The sequence below is a fragment of the Cygnus atratus genome, chromosome 4, assembly GCF_013377495.2.
Source record: "Cygnus atratus isolate AKBS03 ecotype Queensland, Australia chromosome 4, CAtr_DNAZoo_HiC_assembly, whole genome shotgun sequence".
In the NCBI taxonomy this organism is placed as follows: domain Eukaryota; kingdom Metazoa; phylum Chordata; class Aves; order Anseriformes; family Anatidae; genus Cygnus; species Cygnus atratus.
Window position 1 is genome coordinate 64,095,082 of NC_066365.1, and position 22,714 is coordinate 64,117,795.

Consider the following 22,714-nt stretch of genomic DNA (forward strand, 5'->3'; position numbering starts at 1 on the left):
TAGGGGTTAGAGAAGGCAGGCAGCGCAGTGAATATGAATCTATTTATTTATTTATTTTTAAACAGAAGAGATCATAAGATGTCCTCTTCGCTGGGGCTGAAAAGCTCTGCAATATGCATTTACCTTGAAGTGACGCGAGCATCCATTCCACTATCATTTATTTTTATTCCCCCCCCCCCCCCCCATTTGCAGGGAGGAAAATACATTTTTACCATCCTGTAAAGCACCTTTGTCCTCTCCCTGCGGGTACTAGGGGAGAAGAAGGCAAGGAAAAAAAAAAAAAAGGAAAGGAAAAGAAAAGAAGAAAGGAGACAGCTTAAGGACAAAGCCAACCGACCTGTGACAGAAAAAAAAAAAAAAAAAAGGCAGCGCAGCCGACGGGAAAGGGGCCGGACAGACCCCGCCTCAGGGCCCGGGGCCGCCGTGAAGCGCAGGGCGGCGGCGCCCCTCGTCCCCTTCATCCCCATCTCCTCCCTCGTCCCCTTCATCCCCATCTCCCCCCTTGTGCCCTTCATCCCCATCTCCTCCCTCGTCTCCTTCACCCCTATCTTCCCCCTCGTCCCCGTCTCCCCCATCGTCCCCATCGTCCCCGTCGCCCCCCTCGCCGCCTGCAGCCGCCGCCCCGCACCGCGCGGCTCCGCCAGGGGAGGAGCGCTGAGGGCGGCGCGTTTCGGTCCCGTCCCGTCCCCCCGCCGCCTCCTTCTCCTCCTCCTCCTCGTCCTCCACCTGCTGCCGCTGCGCCAGTAGCCGGCTGGGGGGAGCCGCCTCACACCCCGCGGGGCCCCTTTGTGCTGCTCCGGAGCTGCCCCGGCTGCGCCAGGGCCCCGCAGCCTCTCTCTCTCGCTCTCTGCCCGCCGAGGGAGAGCCGCCGCCGAGCCGCCCGCTCCGCCATTGCAGCGCGGGGCCGCGGCGGAACGACGCCTCGCCGCCCGCTGAGGAAGGGCCGGCAGCCGCGGCGGTGAGCGGGGCGGACAGCCCGCCCGGCGGCTGCTGGGGGTCCCCTGTCCCCGTCCCTGTCCCTGTCCGTCGTGAGGGGAGGCGGGAGGGCAGGGGCCGGGGCCGGGGCCAGCCCCGGAGCCCGCCCGAGCTGAGGGGCGATGCCGCACCGGGGCCGGGCGGGCAGCATGCAGGCTGACGTGCGCTGGCGTGTGGGTGCCTTTTTTATTAGTATTTCCTAACGTATCGAAAGCGTTGGTCGTCGTTTTTACTTCCCAGAACGCCTAATTTATTCAAGCCGCGGCTCAACCCGTAAATATATATACATATTTCTTTTAAATTTTACGTTTTGGGTTCTCCGGGGGCTGTGGAAGGGTCTGGTGCACCCTGGCTTTCTGACAAATCACTCTGGTTTGCGTTTCTGCGTGTGTGTGTGTGCGTGTCTGCTTGCAGAAAATCCTGCTTTCCTGGAAGAATGGTGAAACTGGGGAATAATTTCAGCGAGAAGAGCACAAAGCAGCCCCTTCTGGAGGATGGATTTGACACCATCCCCCTGATCACACCCCTGGATGTCAATCAGCTCCAGTTCCCACCTCCTGACAAGGTACAGTAGGCTTTAGTTTCCACCCTGGAGAATCACACCCAAATCTCGGGCAAACAACAAAAGAATAGGTTACGTGTAACGAGCGGCTTAGAAATGTCAAGAAATACAGGGTGTTTTAGGGAATGTCAGTTCCCTCTGGGGAAAAAAGCCTGACAGCGAAGCTAATGAAAATCTAGTAGTGGTGATTTGCATTTATAAAGTAGTGGGAAATGTTAGCAATGAGCATATTTGGATTTCAGTGCTGCTGGATGAAATATATAAACAGGCAATGCAAGCATCTCTCTGTTGTATTGCCATATCCCTTCTTACTCTTTCTTTTTAATATTTGGGAGGTACTATGCATGCTCTGTGAATTAGGTGAATTTTCTCGTTTCAGAAAAAGCCCCCCTAATGGGGGGATAAAGCACTGCTTTGTCTCTCTGCAAGATGTATGTAGGCAGACTGGCCACAGAGAGAACTTCCATATTCCTTTTGTGTCTCAGCAGGAACTTCCTGCCTGCTAGCCTCAGACAACGTGAAGTAACGAAATGAGAACAGGCCACGGAGTTTCTCCTTAGCAACTTACTTGGCCCCAAACCTCCAAATAGAGGTGGTTTAGGTGCTCCATGGCTTCAAGAGGACAGTTTGAGGTGCAGCTTACAGGTTGGAAAGGAAGCATGTATCCTGCATTCCTTATCACATGGTTTGAATATTAGGGATTTAATTTTAAGGATTTAGGAAGATGATGTAGTAGCCCATAAATACATTTTAATAAATGTACTCACAATAAATGTTTTGGTAAGGATCACTATGAGTGAGACATACAGATATTTTTTCAAATATTTCAGTATCCTGTTTTTCAGTATCATATTTCAGTAGGATACTTAGGTATTTTTCCACGTGTATCTGGTAAAGAAGCTTTGTGGCCTTTGAAAAATACAAAATTTAACTGGAAAATAGTAATATCTTCATGCCGATTTTTATTTTTGGCAATTCTACTTCTAGGTAAACTGGTAGGTATACGTTCCTTATAGCTCAAAAAAACCCACAGTCTTATATTGCGGTAAAGCACTTCAGCTTTTTTAATATGTCTTGGTAGAGTATTGCTTGTAGGCAATACAAACAAATTTGTGACCTCAATTTTAATTCCTATCAACATCATTGTGTTGTGTGTGGTGATGACCAGTTGGCAGGCATAAATACAATAAGCCATAACAGCTGTTACAGAGCCTTAGGGCCCATTTTCTGTCCTTGGTTACATGGGTGTAAATCTTGTAACTGAGGACAAAATTGCACCCTAAGGCTTTAAAACAAGTTAAGTCTTACTGTGTCTGATACGCCTGCCAACTGGTGACTGGATATAACCGATTACTGAGACCAACATCCAGAGGAATTTGTTACATTACTGCACCGTTAAGCAGAAATCTGAGTTAGGGACCTGTGTGATAATAGGTTTAACCTGAGCGGAGCCTCTGTGGCAAACCCGGGAGGTTCTGTGCCAGCCTGGATGCATCTACTAGAACCGTGCAGGACTCCTCTCACCTTTACAAGGTTTGCCTTGAACAAAAGCAAACATGCACCTGGGCTTGGAACTTACATAAAGGAATATTTGGTTGACTCTTCTACGCTTTCAACTCTCTATTGGTATGATAGCTTTCCTTTCCTTTTGCAAGCACTGAGGAAAAAAATACATGTTTAATTGTCCTACTGGCTTCCTTCTGTGGCTGTGGTTATTCATGTGAATGTGTCTTCACTGGTTGCTACAGACACAAAGGGAGTAGTAGAGCAACTGATGTGAAAAACAGCAAAAGTATTAAGTCAAGATTGACACATGGATCAAATTCTGAAGTATGAACGTGCTCATATATAATGAACAGGAGTACATACTTCACGTATCTGTGCATATTACTCACTTACAAGACTCCAGCATGGCAGCGAAGCATAACTTCTTGAATAATAGTGACTGTAGCGACGAGAATTTGATGGTTTTGACAGCTTCTAAATTAAATGGGTGAACTGATTTAAATTCATATTTAGGTATGTTAAACAAAAGAAGACATTATATAACCAAGCAGATAGAACTCTGTGTTCAGTGTCAGCTGAATGTGATTTGAATTGCCTGAGATTATGCAACATAAAGGGGGAAGAAAAGAAGTGTAATGTTAAAAGGACATTTCAGACGGTTTACTTCCACGATGCTGTTGGGCAATTGCAAAGTTACATAATTATAATTATCTTATTATAGCTGAGAATAGTTTTAGAAACTATTTTCCCTATGTCCCACACATATCTGTGTAGCGCTGTAAAAGAATTTAGTAAGCTTTGTGGTACTGAGTCTAGCTACAGTTACTCATTCTAGATGCCATTTCAGGGAAGTGAGGAGAGGAGAACCCAAAGCTTTAATTTGGGTACCTGGCTACCTGTAAGTGTTACAATCTTAACAGCAGAACGTTGTAGTTTCCACTGATACCATGGGCTGCTCTAAAGATAGCATCTGATTCTAAAACTCTGAAAGGGTCTCGATATTTATTCTTTGGAACAACAGAGATAATTGACCAAATCCTAATAGCACTGTCTGATAAACTGCACCCTATTTCATGTGTGATACTTTGAAAAAAGATCCTGAGAAATCGTAGAAGACAAAAATGAGGCAAATAGGTTAGGTTTGTGAAAATCCGGTACAATTAGAATGCCTAGGAGAGTACTAGAGACATGACTGACGTAATGAATATTTTAGGAATACAGGTAAGATGCTAAATTGTGTAGCTTGGGGCAATAGCTCATAGCGAGGAATAAACTGAAATTAGAGAGCCTTGGGTGTATCAAGAAATCTCATTATCACATAAGGGTTTGTGTGCATCTTGCTGCTAATAACTCAAAAGTTATCTGAGATGTTAAAAATCACAGTGTGAAGAGCTTTTGTCTGGCACGTACTGAATTGCAGCTAGATGGGTCATCTCACCTTCAAACTGAAAATCCTGCCATCAGAGAACATGGCTAAAGAGCATGCCTCTCCAGAAGCAAATGGAGATGGCTGTTTTCAGACTATACAAAGTGGGGAGTTTCACGATTTGGGTTTGAGCTAAGTAGATGCTTAAAAACTTAATCTTCCATAGCAGAATTAAAACTTAAATCTTCCATAGAAGAATTACACAAAATGGAGCGAGGGGAACAACAACAAAAATATTGTGCTAGATGTGCTTGTAAGCAGGTAAAAGAAGAGTATTGAGTAAATAAGGTTCCTGTGATGTACCTTATTCTGGTGATGTGCTAGTAAGGTACTGTCTACGTGGCTTTTTGATTTTTGATTTTATTTTTTATTTTCAAAGGTTGTGGTCAAAACGAAAACAGAATATGAACCTGATCGCAAGAAGGGAAAATTCCGTACTCCTAAAATAGCTGAGTTCACAATCAGCATCACTGAAGGGGTTTCAGAAAGATTTAAGGTAAGCAGTGCAATCTGAAGATGGTGGTGACTCAGTTTTGCTCCGAGATATGCTTAAAATCAATCGCTGATTGTAGCTGAGACTGGCTGGCTGTAACAGAGCGACCGTTAGGGGTAGAGCTGGAAATGAGAAAAGGAAATTCAGTGTTAAAATAGTTCAGTATTTAGTGATTAGAAGCAAAAGCAAACCCTGCAGCACTATTGGTTCTAATCCCTCACTGGCAGACGCATTCAGAAGGCAGTTCTCTCAGAGGAAGCATTTCAGGACTTGGCTGGCCAGGGTGTGTGTGGCTGCACGCAGGTACCTCTCGTGGCATGGGCAGTCCCTGTTAGTGTTGAAGGGCAAGAACCACTAGAGTACATGTTTTCTTTTTGGCTTATTATTTTTCTCTGTAGCCAAACCATTCTCTTAAAAGCACTGTCATAGTTCATTATGTATTTTTTTATAGTTAAATGCATGACTTGGCAGCTTAAGGATGTACACCAGAGCTCTTTTCTTGGTCCAATTGTATCATACAGCCTGGTGATGACTTACTGGAGGATGGCAGATCAGCAGGAATCTGACTCACATTTACTCGTTAGTGTCCACACCCGTATTACTCCCCTGAGTAGTCCCAGAGGAAAGCTGAGAGCTTAACTGATGCAAGGATTGAATTACCTATCCCCCTTCTCACTGGAGGGCAGGTTTTCTTGTGCTGTACAAGTAAAGCAAAGCAGGAAAGAGCACTTCAGCTCTTGCTTTCCTATCAGTTCCCTTAAAGAAGAAGACTCGTTTTCTAGTCCTGTTAACCTTGCATCTTACCCAAGGATGCCAAAGCATTTAAACAGCAGGCAACCACGCTGTTCGGTGCCCAGGTACAAATATGTTTGGAAAGCCTTGAGTTTAGTCTGAGGAACAATGCAGGGTTTCAGTAAAGGTGTCTATTTCCCTTGCTATTGCATTCATGTAACATCCCTTTGTGTGATGGGAGTTTTAGGGCATACCCAAAGATTCCAGTTCTGTAATTTGAAGCACAAAGCACAGAATTTGAAGAATAAAACACAGGAACTGTGCCTGACCAGTGGTTCTGAACCTGTCCAGGCCCAAGCCTTCCTTCAGAAGTATCTACAGCTCTCCCTGGAATCAAGTGCACTAAACAAACAGGCAAAGTGAAGGCTCAAGGAGGCATTAGGAGCTTTAGGCTACATTTGCAATGGAATTTTGCAGTGTTGCTGGAACAAACCTTTAAGCTCAGGTCACCTGGTAGGGTCTTCAGCCATACAGAGAAGCAGGAAGGTTCCCGGTGAGCTGTGTGAGGGACTTACCGAGGGGACAAGAAACCAGTTCTTCTGTTACCTGATTTGGAGCAAGGACAGCCCATCCCTCAGGGAAGATGCTACATTCTGACTGACGTTCACTCTTTCTCCTCCTGACACCGTAGTGCTGCTCCTTGAAAGTAATCCCTGTCTTCTCAGGTGAGGGTGATGCATGCCGTGTTGTTGGCTAAGGTGCAGGTGGACAGCTCAGAACAATTAAGACACGTTTGGCTGTCTTGTGTGTGTCTTATACAGACTGAAGTGATCTGAAAATGCCTACTACTTTGTAGGAGTAAAGAGGGAAATGTGTTTAGCTTGAGCATCCTGCTAGGACCTTGGTTCCAAGCAACTGAGCAGAACCACTACCTGGAGACTTGTGCGCTTAGCCACTAGCTGTAGGGTCTACGGGATTTCATTTCTGGAGCATTAAATTGTAGATAAGGAAGGGTTTTGAATACCTTAGTTGCATCTAAATGTTCTACACGTCTCTCTGTAGATCTGTGTTCTTTCTGTCTTTTTTGGGACTGTTGAACAAGAAAGACCTCAGTGAACATCAAATAAATAGCTTGTCATGCTGTTAGGTAGTCTTTTCTAATTTGTATAGCTGAGCAGTCAGAAGCCTGAGCTTTTTTATGTTGCATTTTTATATACCTTTGGATGGCGTGCTTAAAGTAAAATGTCTTTTAGATATTACTTTATGATGATCACTCTGGGATTAATCTCATACTACAGGGTTGCTAGGTTTTGCTGCTAGGTAACTACTGCATCAGAGAGAGGTTTCAGGAAGATTTGGTATCTCTTGGGAATTGCAGGATGATTCACACTGTGGCTGTAAGTCGGCTTTTAAAGGAGGGTGTGGGGGTTGATCAATTAGGAAAATTGTGGTTCAGGTAGTCGAAAACAAGAGTTTCATGCAGAACATTCAGAACCTAAAAATGTCCCTTAATCTCTGTATAAAAGTTGAAGAACTGAACTATGCTGCTTGCATCGTTTTAAAGACGACTGACTGGTTCTCCAGCAGGGCTGATTGTCATGTTCACCACTCCCAGTAGTAAATATTTCATGAATAATTGATGACATGCCATAAATATGGAGATGAAAAGTACTGATTGTGTGAGGCTTTCTCCTGGGTCCTTATTAATTGTGAGCCATCATGTTAACTGCTGCTGTTGATTCTGAGAGAGCAAAAGGATATTTGTTTGAAAATTAAATATTTGCTATAATTATGAAATGCATTATTTAACTGGTGAGACGCTGACTTTGGCTTGTGTTCATGAAAAAAGCTTCAGATGCTGTTTTAATGACTGTAATACTGTACATCACTCATGAGTAAGTTTGCTACAAGACACAGCCCAAATCTTGCGCTAAAAATAAAAGCAGTCAGTCATATTTACTAATATCTCACATGTGTATTCCAAGATGTAGTCCTTAAGTAAGGACAAAGCAGATTGCAGTTTTGGGATTCAGCAGTGCAGAACATCTAACGCTGTGCTTCTCAAGAAATTATATATTGTAACAAATGAAGCCACTCCAGCGTGTACATATGTCATGTAGATCATTTGGTGTTTTAGCAGCCGGGTGAATATGCAATTACAAAATGTATTTTCTGCATTCAATCCACATTACCACAGTTATTACAACAGAGCTGCGAATGTTTACAAAGAAAACTGCAAGTATAATTTTCCTGCTTGAAGTCACGTCCTGAATTCAAATCAGAATCTGTCATGGGATTGTGAATCTCCTGATTCTGAGAATCCTGTTGCTGTAATTTAGCTTTATGGCAGTAACCACTCCAAGGAAGATGGGACTTTCACCGGGGATTTTATTTTTCATTGAGAAGTAAAAGTCTGTCTTTTGTTCCTTGAACAGCGTAGGGTAATGTGGGGAGCTGGCCCTTCACATCTGGAAAGCCACTTTGAATGAGGCAGATTTTTCTCTCCTCGAGACTGTCTGCTATACAGCACAGAACAACATGGCTGGAAATGTCATTTCAAAGGAGTCTTATGAATCAGCATGTAGGAGGAAGCAGGAGAAAATTGATGGTATCAGTTAGCCAAAGCCAAACCTTTGCCTCCGGTGATGGAGCCGTGTTTTTACAAACTCCACTTGTTTTTTTTAGTGAGATGTCTGTTCTGGCTCCTGTCGTTGAGAGTTGACAATTGACAGTTGTGCGCAAGCACACCAATTTCAAAAATTGTCCAGTCTATCAAAGAATAAGATTTTTTTTTCTTTTCTGTCTTTGGGGAAACCTCAATAAAGAACAGTCAGAAGTATTTTGAAAGCAAACCTTTCTGTTTCCCAATAAATTTCAAGCCCTTAAATAAACCCAAGCTGTGGTTTGCCTTAAGCCATTTGGTTCTGTACAAAGGCAAATCAATTCTTCAGACTCTATCCTTGACATCTGTACATACATCTAACTGCAGAGCCTGGAGCTCTTTTCTGTGGTAAGACCATATGGTGCAAGCCACGTACGATCAAGTAGCAAGCACAAGGTTATGGAAGAGGAATCGAGACTTCTTTCAGAATCAGTTTTCACAGTTTTACCTGTTTATTTTAGGATAGAAAGAAATGTGCATGGCATGTATTTAAGTATTCCATGATTGATCTGTCTTGAAGGGACATCTTTTCAAACATGTTTCTGCCTCAAGACTTTTTTACCTGCTGTTTTTTGTAATACAGACGATTCTTACTGCAAAACGGACTGGAGGCATGGAAAATACTCCTTGTTGGTTTCTGTGGCTCTGCTTCCACTTAAAACTCTGCTAAATGCCTGAGATGTCAGCCGATTCCTGTGCAGGATAGCACTTCCCCAAGTAATTCTTGGTCTGTCACCTAGTGCTGGAAGGATGACAGGCGCTTGCTGCCATGTATAGTTCTCTTTTCTTCAGCAGAACTACTCACACGATTAAAGAGTTGCTCACCGCTACAACAGTTCGGCAGCCTCTGAATTTTTCCTTTTATTGCTTTAAGCAAGACAAATAAAGGAGGTTCTTCTTTCAGTGTAACTGCTGGTTTAAAACTATGGATGTAAATGCAGTGTATAGCAACTGTCTTTACTCCTTTTCATTTTATTTCTGATAACTCCCTGATATGACATTGACAATCCTTCTGCTAAATGTTGGCTAAAAGGAATTTTTTGTATGGTCAGAGCTGGCAGATTTGAGTAAAGCGGATAATTCCTAGCAGCAGCTCCCCTGCTCTGAGTCAGGTGTCTTGTGCCATAATATCCCATTAGAAATCCTTTTCTTGGAGCAGAGCCTGGTGGCAGGGACACTGGTGACAGAAGATGCTTTGGGTCTCTCTGGATGCAACATTTACATCACAGAAAGGGCGTGTGATATTTTCCAGCCTTTCTCTTGGCCTCACTAATCCCTTCCAGGTTTGTATGGGAAGGTAACGGGATTCTCACGTCAGGGACACAGGATGTCTTGGACTGCTTCCTCAGCTCTGTCGGTAGCAAACAGATCCGTGGTGCCTGTGTGATGGAAGATGATGGGAACGCTGCCATGAGCAGTTGTGTTCAGCCACGATGCTGCTTAGGCTCAGGAGGCCACTGCCTTGTTAATCTGGTTTTGTCTAACAGTATCTCCCTCAGGTTTCATTAATCAACTCCCTTGCAGGCTGGCTCTGTTGCCTTGTGCTGTCGCTGTTAAGGAGCACTGGGTCTGTAGTTTCTTTTCAGTTTTCCCTTCATGAATCTGTCTGCCTTTCGTGCTGCTATTCTCAGTCGCCTCCAGGTAAGCATCCGAGCCAGTTCTCTCTTCCTCTTTGCCTGTTTGAGAAGGAGTCTTTTGACTTCTCCTTTTTCTGTTCCAATCTATCCCAAGGCTGTCATCCTCTTTGAGACAGATAGATCCCAGTCATACAGCTAACCATGACAGGTCATATTAGAAATACCATTCTGCAGCGAGGTACGTGGCTGCCTTTTGTGTCACCAGTCGTGCTGTAGGTGAACGTATATTCCCGTAACAAGTATGAGAAGCCATACCATTTTCTTCAAACGGAATATTCTTTATTCCTTACACACATTGTTTCGAACACATCTTTTCACGTAAATTTCGAGGGAGAGGCCCAGGTAACAGCGAAGAAAATCATTTTGGAAAAGCAAGAGTGTAAGGGGAAGTGGAGAGCTGGTGTTGGTGTTCTCTGACGTGCTGGTAGAGGGCATTGTGTGGCAGGAGATGCAGGGTTTTAGTGGAGAGAGGTGAAATGGAGGTCACGGCCATTTGCAGGGAAGTCAATGTGATGTTTTACGAATTTTAGTCTGTGGTACGTAGCCAGACGCAATCTATTGTAATTACAGTCTGCTTACCTAAAATTCTCTTGTAGTTTAAATTGGATAGCAATGATCTTAATTTCCTGTCCTAAATGGCTGCGCAGAGTTGCTGTATTTCATCTTAGGGGGCTCTGTGTTTCACTGGTGAGCAAAACACAGACTGTTTGTAAATCAGTTGATACGAAGAGTGCTCTATAAATGTATGTCTTCGCTCTTTTTGTTTGCTGCTAACACTAAGGATGTACGTAGCACTCCACAAACAATGAGAAATGAAAGCTGTGTTCCCAAGCGGCTCCAAGTGAAATAGGTAAGGCGTAGATGTAGAATAGAGCTGAGATGTGACCAAGTGCTGGTGACTGAGCAGTGAAAGTCACTGCATGTGTTGTTAGTGCCAATTCCCATAATAACAGGAGTGCTCCTAGGCTCCTTTCTGACAGGTGTGTGATGGAAGGAAAAGCGTGAAGGCAGGCAGTGCAGACACGTGCAGAAAGAGTGGGTTCGTGCAAGAATTTCTGCCAAGAAGGGGTTGCATGAAGAGAAGTGTGGAGGTTAGGGCACGGGATAAAAAGATGGCACCAAGGCTTTAGTGGGATACAGGCAGAGCAAAAGGAGATGAGGCTAAGAGGGGCAACACAGGCAGAACTGTACATGCCTTGAAACATGTCTTGGGGAGGATGGGAGCCAGGAAAGGGTCTGAGGTAAAGCAGGCACAATTGGTGCAATCGTTGCATTTTGCTGTAACATTCTGGCTTGATTATAAAGGGAGCCCAATAAATGCTAGCAAAGGGAGGGAGGAGACTGCAGCAGCCAAGCAGAGAGGAAAATACAGCTTGCAGTTTTACGCAGCTGCAGCAGAGCACGATGCACTGATTGGGAAGATTTAGCAGATCTTGATGGTAAGGCCTTATCACAAGCTGTTTGCATGTTAGCGCAGTTGTCAGCTCTGGTGAGTTTCATTTGTTCAGCTAAATGCTCACAAAGTCTGAAGGTAGCCTGTGGTTTTGTTTGTTGTTTTTTTTTGCTGTGGGTACACTTAGTTCATTCATTAGTCATCTCTCATTTCGATTACTGTAATGGCTCCTGGCTAGACATTGTCCTTCTTCTGCTCTTCACTTGCAATCTATTCAAAAAGCTGCCACATACATAATATCTTGTCATCTTTTGTGTTCACTTAGTTCTGCTGCCAGTTCCCCTTAAAACTAACCTTAAAGGACACTCCTGGAATGAAAACAAACCCACACTTCGGGTTCCTAGTTCAAAGAAGCAGTTGTTTGCGCTAGCTTCTAGTTATTTCTTAAAAACTATTTTTAAAGCCTGTCATCCGTGTGGCGTGACAGACACCTTGGTGTTCTGCTGGATCTACGTGGTAGTGAATGATCAGAGTAATTGAAAGACTGCTGCTCCCACTGTATGAGGTCCTGCAGGCAGCCAGCTGCATGCCACAAGGAGAAGAGATTCAAGGATTCCCTGTAGGAAAAGGAGTGGTGCCTGCACACGGATTGCATCCTCTCCTACCTCGACTGGAAGGTGAGGGCAAGCTGCTGCTAGTGCCCCTGCAGGAAGAAGAAGGTAAGTTGGCCTTAGGTTGTAGCGAGTATGCAATTTTTCTGTGGAAGAAGGCAATAAGATGTTGGCTTTGGCCAAGCCTGTGGTTTACAGAGCAGCTTGTCGTCTTCTCTCTTTGCGTGCCTTGACGTTTGAAGGGCAGCTGGGAGGAGAGGGCTCAGAAGGTGAGGCAGGGAGGGAGTTACTGACAGGGCAAAGAGGCTGGCTGGCTGAGGGTCAGGAGTGAAGCTGGGCATCTGACATCTAAGGACCGTCAGTGGTGGGTTATGAGAGGGAAGGAATATGGCTGTTAGAAGGACGAGAAGGATTTTCAGCTTATAAGAAAGAAGCAAAGTGGATAACCAGGTGATTGGGATCACCTTGGAATCCAGGGATGGATGTCTTTCCATCTGTCACTTGCACGTGCAGCTGTCTTTTACCTAAATACAAGTGACTTGTATCCTGAAGGATGGTTGGAGAGGAGGGCCTCTCTCCTGCTAGGAAGGAGACAAGAGCTTACTTGATTAAGGATTTGCAAATGGAGTGTGATTGCAAATTATTGGAGATAATGAGAGTAAAAATTTACATACCAAAATGAATAACGTTAGGAAGTACAGTATGTGAAAGGGAGAGGTTCTGGGAGAGTTACGAAGCAGGAGCCCTTAGAGCTCTTCCCAGGGGCTTGCTGTGTGGCCGTGGAAGATCCGTGGTGGACGTGACTCGCGCAGGCAGTGAGCACCCAGCCCCAGGTAGGTCCCTGGAGCAGGCGAAGGCTCGAGCCAGCCCTGAGGCTGCGGCTCTGGAACTGCCAGAATCCCCCAGCCTGCTCAGCGCTGGGCTTTGGGCCTCCTACAGAAAACTTACTGACCTTCCCAAACACCTCCAGAGCCTTGGAGATTGGGCGATGATTGCGGGATTATAAATATGTTTAGATTGTCCAGTATTTGATCTAAACTACAAAACAGCTTGTTAGCTTTGCGGTATGTTCCCAAGGCCTCATCTGTATGCCAGAATGGTTGCCACTGGGGAAAAATGTTAGGATTTTACTCTTCCCTGCTAATAGGATGGGCAGGGAATGTGACTGAAATGCTTTGAGATTTGAGAATACTTTTCAAATAGTTTTGAACTGTTTACTCCTGTCTGAGGAGGAGCTGAACGTGAGCTGAACCAACCCATAGCATAGCAGTTGTCCTGCTTGCTCTGTCCCATGTCCCAGACCTCTTCTCTTAGAGTAGACGTTCCTGAAGGCTTTGTAGAATATATCCTGAAGGGCATGGAAACCTCTGCAATAATCCCAGCTGGATTTTGTTTTCTCTCCCCACTTTCTAGAATCTCTTTTCCCTCTCTATCTTATTTTCTAAGGGAAAGAGCAGTGACCATCAGAGCAAATTGGACAGAGTTAGAGCCAGTGGATTGTAGGGGTGGAAGGTGAGTGACCCCAAACCTGGGGACTGGGCCGTGAGGGTGCTGTAGAGCTGTTTGTCTGGGTAAGGATTGCTCCCTCCTTTGTGGTTCCTCATCTCCCCGTGCTGCCCAGCTGGGAAAAAGAAAGCCGTGGGCCCATGGCCCTTTGTGGAAACTGTGAGCTCAGGGGACAAAGGTCAGTCTTTCTAGAGCTTGGAGTGCAAGGAGGATTCTTGGGGGAGAACAGAGGATAAGGCTTATTACAGCTGTGGGGAGGGAAAGACTCTGGAAGATGGGATTCAAAGTTCGGGCCAAGCCAGAGGGGTAAAGGACTGTGTACGTATCTGTGGGTGGGGTGGCTGGGGACACGCAGGAAGGAACTCAAGCAACTGGAGAAGAAAGAAGGGAAAGGCCTTACCAGAAACACCCGAGACAGGCCAAGGTAGGACACGGCTTGGCTGGGCTGGGAGGTGTGAGGAGGAGAGGTGGTTGTTACTGACCTGGGCCACAGAAGATAACCAGAAGGGAAAATGCCCTTTGGGATTCATCGGTGCCATCCTGAGACATGGGACACGTGAGCTGAAAATATGAGATTGGCAAGGCAGAGCTATCCATCCATGCTAACCTTTGTGTATGCAAACGAGTAACAAACCTGAGGAAGAGTAATTGGATTTGAAAATTGATGTCAATGTGAGGTTTTCAGAGGGTGATTAAGAATACGATTTTTTTTTTTTTTTCCAACCCAGTGACTGTTCTGGGAAGCTGAAGGTGTTACTCTGAACCAGAGAGGTCCTTTGCTCTGATTTACATTTCTTCTGCTAATTTACTTTTTGATCTGCAGTTCTCCCTGCCCTCTCCTCTGGTCATCTTTTTTTTTATTATTAATTTTTTCTCTATCAAGAATCCTTAGCTTCAGCAGCTCACTGCACTCCCCAGCCTTGTTCCAGCCAGGAAATTTATCACTCGCTGTTGTGTGTCCATCGTGAAGTTAGCTTCCTAAGTCTCTAGAAGTTCATCTAAGTCCTTCAGCATCCCAGTCTTCTGCCACACACAGTTTGCAGTGTTGCAAATCCTATTAGTTCTGGGCTTTATCATAACGGGAGCGTGTGCTTGGTTGGTTTATTTCTCTGAGAGGCAAAGCTACAATTTTTTTTGGTTGCTTTCTGAAGTACCAGATTATTCTTGTTTGTGTGATCGACCCAAATGTCCCTACGTTTTCTTTTTAGGAGGTAGATGTAGCTGGTTTGCTTGTATTTCCTTAAAATTTAGATCATACTATATGCTGTTTTAATTGATTAATCATTAACTTTAAAAGTTTATTACTTTCTTATGCTGCAGGACATGTTGGCTTCTCTCTAACTTTCCAAAAAAAAAAAAAAAAAGCTCAACCACTCTCTTACTATTCTCCTCTTCCTGTAATCTCCAGGAGCTACTCATTTGTGTGTCATTAGAAGGTTTAGAATAGTAAAAACCCCATGTCTGGGACATTCCCCGGGAGTTTAATCCTGGGAAAGATTAGCTCCACAGTGACACCGATTTCAGATTTAATTTAAGGCATCTCATATTTTTGCTCCAGCACAGATTCGGGACCAGGGAGGCGCTTAGAGGGACAGTGAAAGTCGGTGCCATGCAATGCAGCCTGTGATGTGTAGATTCGTAGGCTTCCCTGTGAGTGCTGTAAAACAGAAACATCTATAGCAGGTGCAACAAACTCTTCTCCTAACAAGAGGGGGCAGCCATTGCTTTCTCCTTGCCCTGCCGGAGTCACCTTTGTATCATTTGGACGACACCTGTGCTAACTTACTGTCATCTGACTCTATTCTTGGACAGGTACAGGGGAAACCAACACGCTCATCAGCTGACATAAACCAGGTTTACACTTACCTCATCCAAATCCTGAAAAAGCAGCAGACACAAGCCACCACCTCAATGTGTCCTTCTGGCCTCATGTGTACACTGAAAAGAGAAGCAGCCCAAAAAGCCCTGCAGTATAGGGGCAGTGGGGCACTGACCATACCATCGGCTTTTTTCAGGGAGAAGCAGGAGGTAGAAGCACACGTGTGTTATTTCTCAGTTTCCCCTCAATAATTAAGTAGCTGTTTTTATTCTTTGCTTGATTTTACTGCAAAGTGCATTCATCGCTAGCTTCTGCTGCCTGCGGTAACGAACAGCGATACGATGAGCAGTGCGTTACTAACGTGAGCGTGGTTTGTTCTTCTTTACAGGTAACTGTGCTGGTCCTTTTCGCCCTTGCGTTCTTAACATGCGTTGTATTTCTGGTAGTCTACAAGGTTTACAAGTATGATCATACCTGCCCAGAAGGATTTGTTTTCAAGGTAAGTGGTGTACGCACTATAGAAAAACAGGAGAGTGTGTGATGTTCCCTGTGCTGTTTTCTGCATAGCCTCCATTAAGTCATCCTGTGTTGTATAGAAATCTGTGGTTGTTTTCAGAGGTTAGTGTGCTTTTAGCTATGTTGCTTTCTGCTTAACTTATAATGGAGATTGTGACCATCACACAGTTCTCACATTCTTGGTATTTTTGCTAATGCTCTAAACCTTGAAAATGCATAAACTGGTGCCAACACCAGTATCCTGCAGACCTCCTTTATCTGCAGCTGTTTGAGCAAAGCACTCATTTATCGGGTCATACGCCATTTATTGGTGTTGTATGTTCCTCCAAATTCATTTGTCATAAGAAAGAAGAGAATGATAAATCTAAAAACCTGGAGAAAAAAAACGGACACTGGAATATGTCAAAGACAGGCTGAAGTGATGGTCTCATTAAGAGTAGCAGAGTTACCTTAGGGTTATTTTTATAGAAAGAACTTCTTGTTCTAGAACAGTGACCTCCCAGTCCTACTGCCACAGGCCAAAAGTGGTGCCAAAAAAGGGAAAACACATTTATTGGAAAAAAATACTTGTACTAACTGAAAGGGAGGCAGGGGCTCACTTAATTCTTACAAGATGGCAGTGCTGGCTCTTCAGCTCTGACCTGGGCTGGAAGTCAGAAAAGTAGTATTGATTTCTCTCAGCTGTAAATTTAGCAGGGTTCAACGTGGCTGTAATTAGTTAAGAAAAGCAGCAGTGATGATGGCATTCTTCCCTCTAATTTTTTAAGGCTATTTAGTCTCCTAATGAATAAGAAGGGGACCTAATAGGATTTTCAAAATGACATAAGAAAGAATGGCTGCCGCAGCGCTCCTGCCAGTCCTGTTCAGGACTTTTGATTCTGTCACTTCAGGCACATAAATATTTTAGAAGAATATAGTCCAAAGGTATAATCATTGGGTCTTGTTCTAGGTTAACTTAACCCCAACCATTCGTTTTCCCCTTGGTTCAAGGGCAAAAGATGCGGTGGTTAGAACAGCTGGACAGCTCAGGAGATACAGCTCTTCATTCTGCCGGTTTTCTTTTTGTGTTGTCTCAGACAAGTTCTGAAACCTCTCTATGCCCATGTCTCGAGGGGTGCTAGCCTTTTTTTCTAAGCTTTCTCTTGGCTTTTAGCAATTCGGAACACGGACTGTGTGTTCTTACAGAGCCTACTCTGATGTGATCCTTACTCGATGGGAATGGCCAGCTGTGTGCTCCTGTCATAATTCTAGTAACGGTCTGCTTCTCCTGCGTCCTTTCATACCATGCCATCCCTTCCTTCGAATTGCAGTGTTCTGGCTTCTTACCTGTTCTTTCTAGTGTCACAAACATGTAAGAGGAGGACAGTTTCTGACCTGTATTTCAGTTGCACAGTGTGTGAAAAGAATCTGATTGGGTTTCTCTTCTTAGGACCCTGTGTTTGAAACACGCGTTAGGCAGAGCATCCCGTGCCTGATGCTTTGGTTTTGGGGAGCAGCACATACACAGGGCTGCGTTGCTATTGCTCTTCCAGTGCTGGGATTTGTAGAGGCTGTTTCCTAGGTGCTTGATGGCATAATGCCAGAAGGCGCAGCATCTTTGGTCATCTACTTCAAGTTTTCTTTACAGGATCGCCATGTTACCAAATGGCACGAGGCCTGGAACTAGCAATGCAGACAGAAATTTATATTTGTTGCTTGTCCATCATCTTTTTTGGGAGAGTCTGTAACGTATCATGGCATAGCTTGACACAGATGTCCTAAGAGAGATGAAGGAGAAGTCTGTGCCAGTTGTGTTCACCTTGTGACCAGTCTCTCTGTGGACTGGCTTTGTGCTTCAAGTGAACTCAGCAATATTCTCTGGCCTGGATGTCACCAGGCTTTTGATGCTGATGTGATTTGCTTGTTAAGGGCAAAGGTGTCCTGCCTCAGGAAGCCTGGGGTCATGGGAATCTCTGAATAAAGCCTGAGCGACTGCAGCCCTGAGTCAAATTCGCTCTTCTCTGCTTTGATGCTGTCATACACGGAGCAGTTCCAAAGGCTTCAGTGTTTTCAACCTTTTTGCTGTCCTACACATCCAGAGCTTGAAGGTGTAATTAAAAAGCCACTCATTTTCCTCTGCATAGCAATCTTAAACAGCCTGAGCTGCAAATTTGTGCTTGCTGAAGCTGATGCAGGCACAGCCCTGTTGTGCAGATCGCTCCTCTGAAGCGCTCCTTGCTGGCTCATGGTGAGACTCACCGCAGCTCGTTTCCTGGAGGAATTTCTCCAGGGCTTCAGTGTGCTCCATACTGCATCCGTTACTCTTCAGCTTCCATTGCCAAGGCACCTGTGTTCTGTCAGACTCATGGACGGTACGAGAAAGTAATTTCCGTATATTAAAGATAACACCATCATCTATTAAGGTTGGAATTTCTGACCCAGCAAAGTTAATAGGACAGAGGATACTATTTTTAAGTGAAGCGTTGGTACCACTGGAGTCTTTGTGTCATGGGAACGAAAGGAGTCATCTTCACAGAGTCATGCATAGACTGGCAACCAGGATTTTCTCTGGCATCAAAGGCCTTAACCCGTAACTAACTTCTGAAATAGAAGGGAAATGACAGAAACCGGAGACTGACAACTCATGCTGGAGCATCCTGGTTTCTCCTCGTCGCCTTTCTTACCAGTTCTCTCACTTGGAAGCCAATGAGACAAAACAGCTAGAAATGTTCTGCGTAGGCTGAAGGTTACAGCAAGTGGCACGATGCGAACGGGCACCGCTTCCCACAGCTCAGGAGCTCCCGGTGCTGCCCTGCTTGCCTTGATGAGATGCTGAGCGCAGGGGTTATCTGTGAGCAGTACACAAGGAACAGCGAGTAAAGAGGGAGTTTTTGCTCATCTTTTCCAGAAGCATGAAGTCCTGAGCAAAAATTCAGTCAGGATGGAAACTCTGCTGGGTATTTCTTTAGGCTCTTCTGTCAGCTGTTGTGCATTTGTGACTACAAAAAATAACATTACTGAGTCATTTTGGCCCGTTACAAAGCTAATTGTTCCTTTAAGCAGTAAAAGATTCTGTGGCATTATTTTAGACTGGCAGTAATCTTGGCTTGTCTTCAGTACTAATAATTATATTGCATTTGCTTGAATTTCCTTGGCAGATTTAATTAGATCAATGGATTGTGTTCCTTCCCCCATTTTAAATATTTAGAACTGTCACTACATCCAGTGACTGGGTGAAATAATCACTACAAAGAGGTCTGTGTCTGAGTGCTTCTTAGTCATTTTATCACTTCAGTTATCGTGTCAGTTATCCCAGATGAAGCTTGGAAGTTATCCCAGATGAAGCTTCCAGAAGATGGCACGGCTGATGCAGGTGAACACGCATACCAGGCAGCTCAGTTCCAGAGTTGTCCTCTGTGCTCTTCAAACTTCGGTCCCAGACTTGGGACTGACACTTGGATGAGGCTGGTGATTATGGCAGGGAAACCTCGGAGTTAAACAGTGCTGCCTGGCCACAAGTCTCTGCTTAGCTGGGGTTAAGCTCTGTCTGCTTTGTAGTGCTAGTTCCAATAAAGCTTTGGGGCAAGATTTGCCCTGGCTGCTCTGTGAAAAAGAAAACAAACCGAACCTGGCTGGATGTGGTAACTTTGCATGCTGTTGTGTCTGACACGCATCTAAGCTTCCATCGCGCAAGCAGGTTAGAACTGATGAGCTGCTAACTCCCTGGGAGGACTGCTAGTCTTGTGATAGCAAGTCTTCCTTCAGCAGTCAAATCTGCCCAAGATCACATTCATCGGGGCCAAGCAGGTTCATAAGACTACCTGTAGGCCTCTTGTTCTGGCAGGTCTTGCTTTTTTCTTCCATACATTTTGATGCTTTATTCACCCCAACATTTTTAGGAGGCAGAATTTATTTTAAGCCAAGACTGTCTGCCGGATCTTTCCCCCAGCTATTTTGTGCTATATGGTTTAAAACATTTGAAACAGTTGCTAATGGTATACATTTTGCTGCTTTCTCCTCTTGTTTTGTTTTTTTTTTTTTTTTCCTGACTAGGGCAAAAGAGTCAATCCCAAAGTAAATGTGTACATGTATGAGATAGCATCTGGTTGTGACGATATTTTTGTGCCCAGAAATTTCCAATATTAAGTTTTTCTTGCCAAGTTCAGCACTGTTAAAATTGCTGTCCTGCAGTATTAGAAATTTGAGTCTTCATTGCTGGGAGAAGGAAGATCAAACAGCTTGTATCTTTTGAAAAGAGAGGAGAAACGATTAAACTTACTTTCCTTGAGCTGATATGAGAGCTGCAGGTACTCACAGCGTAGATTTTAGAGGATCAGCTCGGTTGCACAGATGACTGCCGCAGCACTCTGAGGTATTGGGCAAGACTGCTTGGACTGGCAGAGGTGGCAAAGGACCTGTGGAGAGACCTCTGCCCTTCTGGAGCAAAACCTAAGGGTCAGCAGGATATGTCCCAATCATTTTTCTTCCTTCAGTGCAACTTGATCCTTCATAGGCTTTTACCGCATCATCACAGGAGGTTTGCAAGATGTGCTGTACAGGCACATTCATTTGCTTTTTAGGATGAGATCAGAGTTTGGATCCTACTTGGTATTTAACTAAGTCAGGTATTTAATTTTTGAAAGCTCTGAGCATCTTGCAGTTTCTGTGTAGTGCTCTTAAACTTCTGGGAAACTAAATAATGTAGTCCCACAGTTAATGATAGATTTTAAAAGCCTGATACTGACCGTATCTTTCTGAAAATGAAGAGTGAAGTATTAGAATCATAGACTCGTGTACATACACATCTGCACATTAATGGGGCTGCCCACAATGTTTTCCCTTTGTGCATTGCTAGGCTGTAAAATTGGTCATGCCTTGGCACCACTATATTTGTATTCATTTCTACCCCACAGATTGAAAACACTATAGTAAAGTGCCTGAAACACTGCAATGTGCGAATGCAGGTATCTGTAATTGTAGATCGACCAGGTGGGACTAGGTAGCGAAGAAAAAGGAAGAAAAGAGCTGGAACAAGAGATTGAGTACTTTTAAAAATTAATTTTGGGCATGCATGTTTCTTAACTGTTAATTATTCTAGAAAACAGACACAGATTTGTCTTTCTGGCAAACGCAGGTGTAATCTAAGGGAGGAACATTCTGACTGCAGTACGATGACACTGTAGTAGTAATTGCTGCGTGTTGCACCTTGACTCGCACAAAGTAAAAGCTTGCTTAGATTGGAGGGAAAAGAAAATACTCTGCTATGTTCAGTGTGTGTGAGGTTGTATCTGTAATCTAAGTGATGGATTTTCTTTTCAGAATAATCAATGCATTCCAGCTGGGTTGGAAAACTACTACTCTGAACAAGACTCCAGTGCTCGAGGGAAATTTTACACAGTCATAAACCACTACAATCTGGCCAAACAAACCATCACGCGCTCAGTGTCCCCATGGATGACAGTACTGTCAGAAGAGAAATTATCTGAACAGGAGACTGAAGCCGCTGAGAAATCAGCTTAGTATGATAAGCTAATTATTAACACTATGTCATTTGAAGGTAACTAAGGGACTTTAAGGAACTTTTCATTAAATATAATTATGGATAATTTAGAGGTTACTCATGTTTATGGTGCAATTGCTTCTGTTTGCTGATACTGCTTTGCAAAAACAAAACAAAAACTTGCTGCAGAACATTCATGGGCGTAAAACAAGATGCATATCAGCATTGCTTTAGAGCTTTGACACCATTTTCAATGTTAAAAAAAACAACTGTTAGATATGTTCTTGCAGTTTATTGGATACTGACAGATTTCTTCACTGGATTTTCAGGGCTTGGACCTTAAATCATGTGTTCTGTTGTCTGAACTGATACTTTATTTATTAATTTTTTTATTGTTAGTCATTTTGCAAACCGAAACACCACAGCCATAACTAGAGTGATCTCTTGTTTAGCTGAGAGCTATATTTAGTATTTAGTTTTTGGCTCAAGTAAAAGTGATAATCAGCACTGATATCAAGGGCATAATGTAATGACTTGTATGGAGAAAGGAAAAAAAAAACTGTCAGGTAGCATTTTTCTTACATTTTCTTTACTGTCATTTATTTGTAAGTGATAATGAAGTTCTCTGCAACGAGGCATGCTCAATGTTTTATTATTGCTGTCAACAGGATTTAACTGCATTTCCACTGTGGCTTTAGCAGCTTGGTAAGGATATGCACTGAAACACAAACTAGATAGACACTATGGAAAAACACAGACAATTCTAGTGATGGATGGAGAGGATAGTGTAAAAAAGTAAATATATGGTTAAGGATGTTCAAAAGAGAAATGACATCTTTTGATCATACTTAAGAGGTAGAAAGCCTGTTCACAGTAGATGTAGTCCGCTATGTAATTTGTTGGATACAACGGGGGAGTAATAATGTCTAAATTTTCTCTTTTATGACATTAACATTTTCCCTTTTTATAAATTAGAGCTTTCAGTTTATGTATGGTTTGCAGTTCAATGCTCTTTAAAACAGAAAGCATCACAAGTGAAACAGTAGCATCTTAAATAACACAACTGGCTGTCTGAAAGCTACATGTGAAACTGAGTGAAGAGTAGAACTGTTTATGTATGGCTTGGGATGGGAAAAGATGTAGAAGATCATAGTATTGTGGATGCACGTTAAAGTTCCATTGTAATTACAAACTTATCTATTCTTTGTGTGAAACCATGTTTTCATTTTTATTATAAATCTTAAATATATTACAAAAGAAGACATCATTAATTTAACAGACAAGGGTGTGAAGCATCTGGGTAAGCAAGTAACCTTACTTAAATGCAACAACTTCTAGTGGACATGCCAAAAGTTCATTTCTGTGGAGACCATACAAAACAAAGGAAAACCATCAGG

General features: G+C 43.7%; 1 protein-coding gene across 1 annotated transcript; it reads left to right on the plus strand.

Annotated features, from left to right (window-relative positions):
• Positions 1–692: 692 nt before the first annotated feature.
• Positions 693–21,678, plus strand: NSG1 (neuronal vesicle trafficking associated 1). The gene is made up of 5 exons (XM_035547126.2): positions 693–958; positions 1,390–1,540; positions 4,849–4,965; positions 15,711–15,821; positions 21,137–21,678. Exons 2-5 carry the CDS (start codon positions 1,412–1,414, stop codon positions 21,335–21,337), a joined length of 558 nt encoding a protein of 185 aa, XP_035403019.1. The 5' UTR covers positions 693–958; positions 1,390–1,411; the 3' UTR covers positions 21,338–21,678.
• Positions 21,679–22,714: the final 1,036 nt, after the last annotated feature.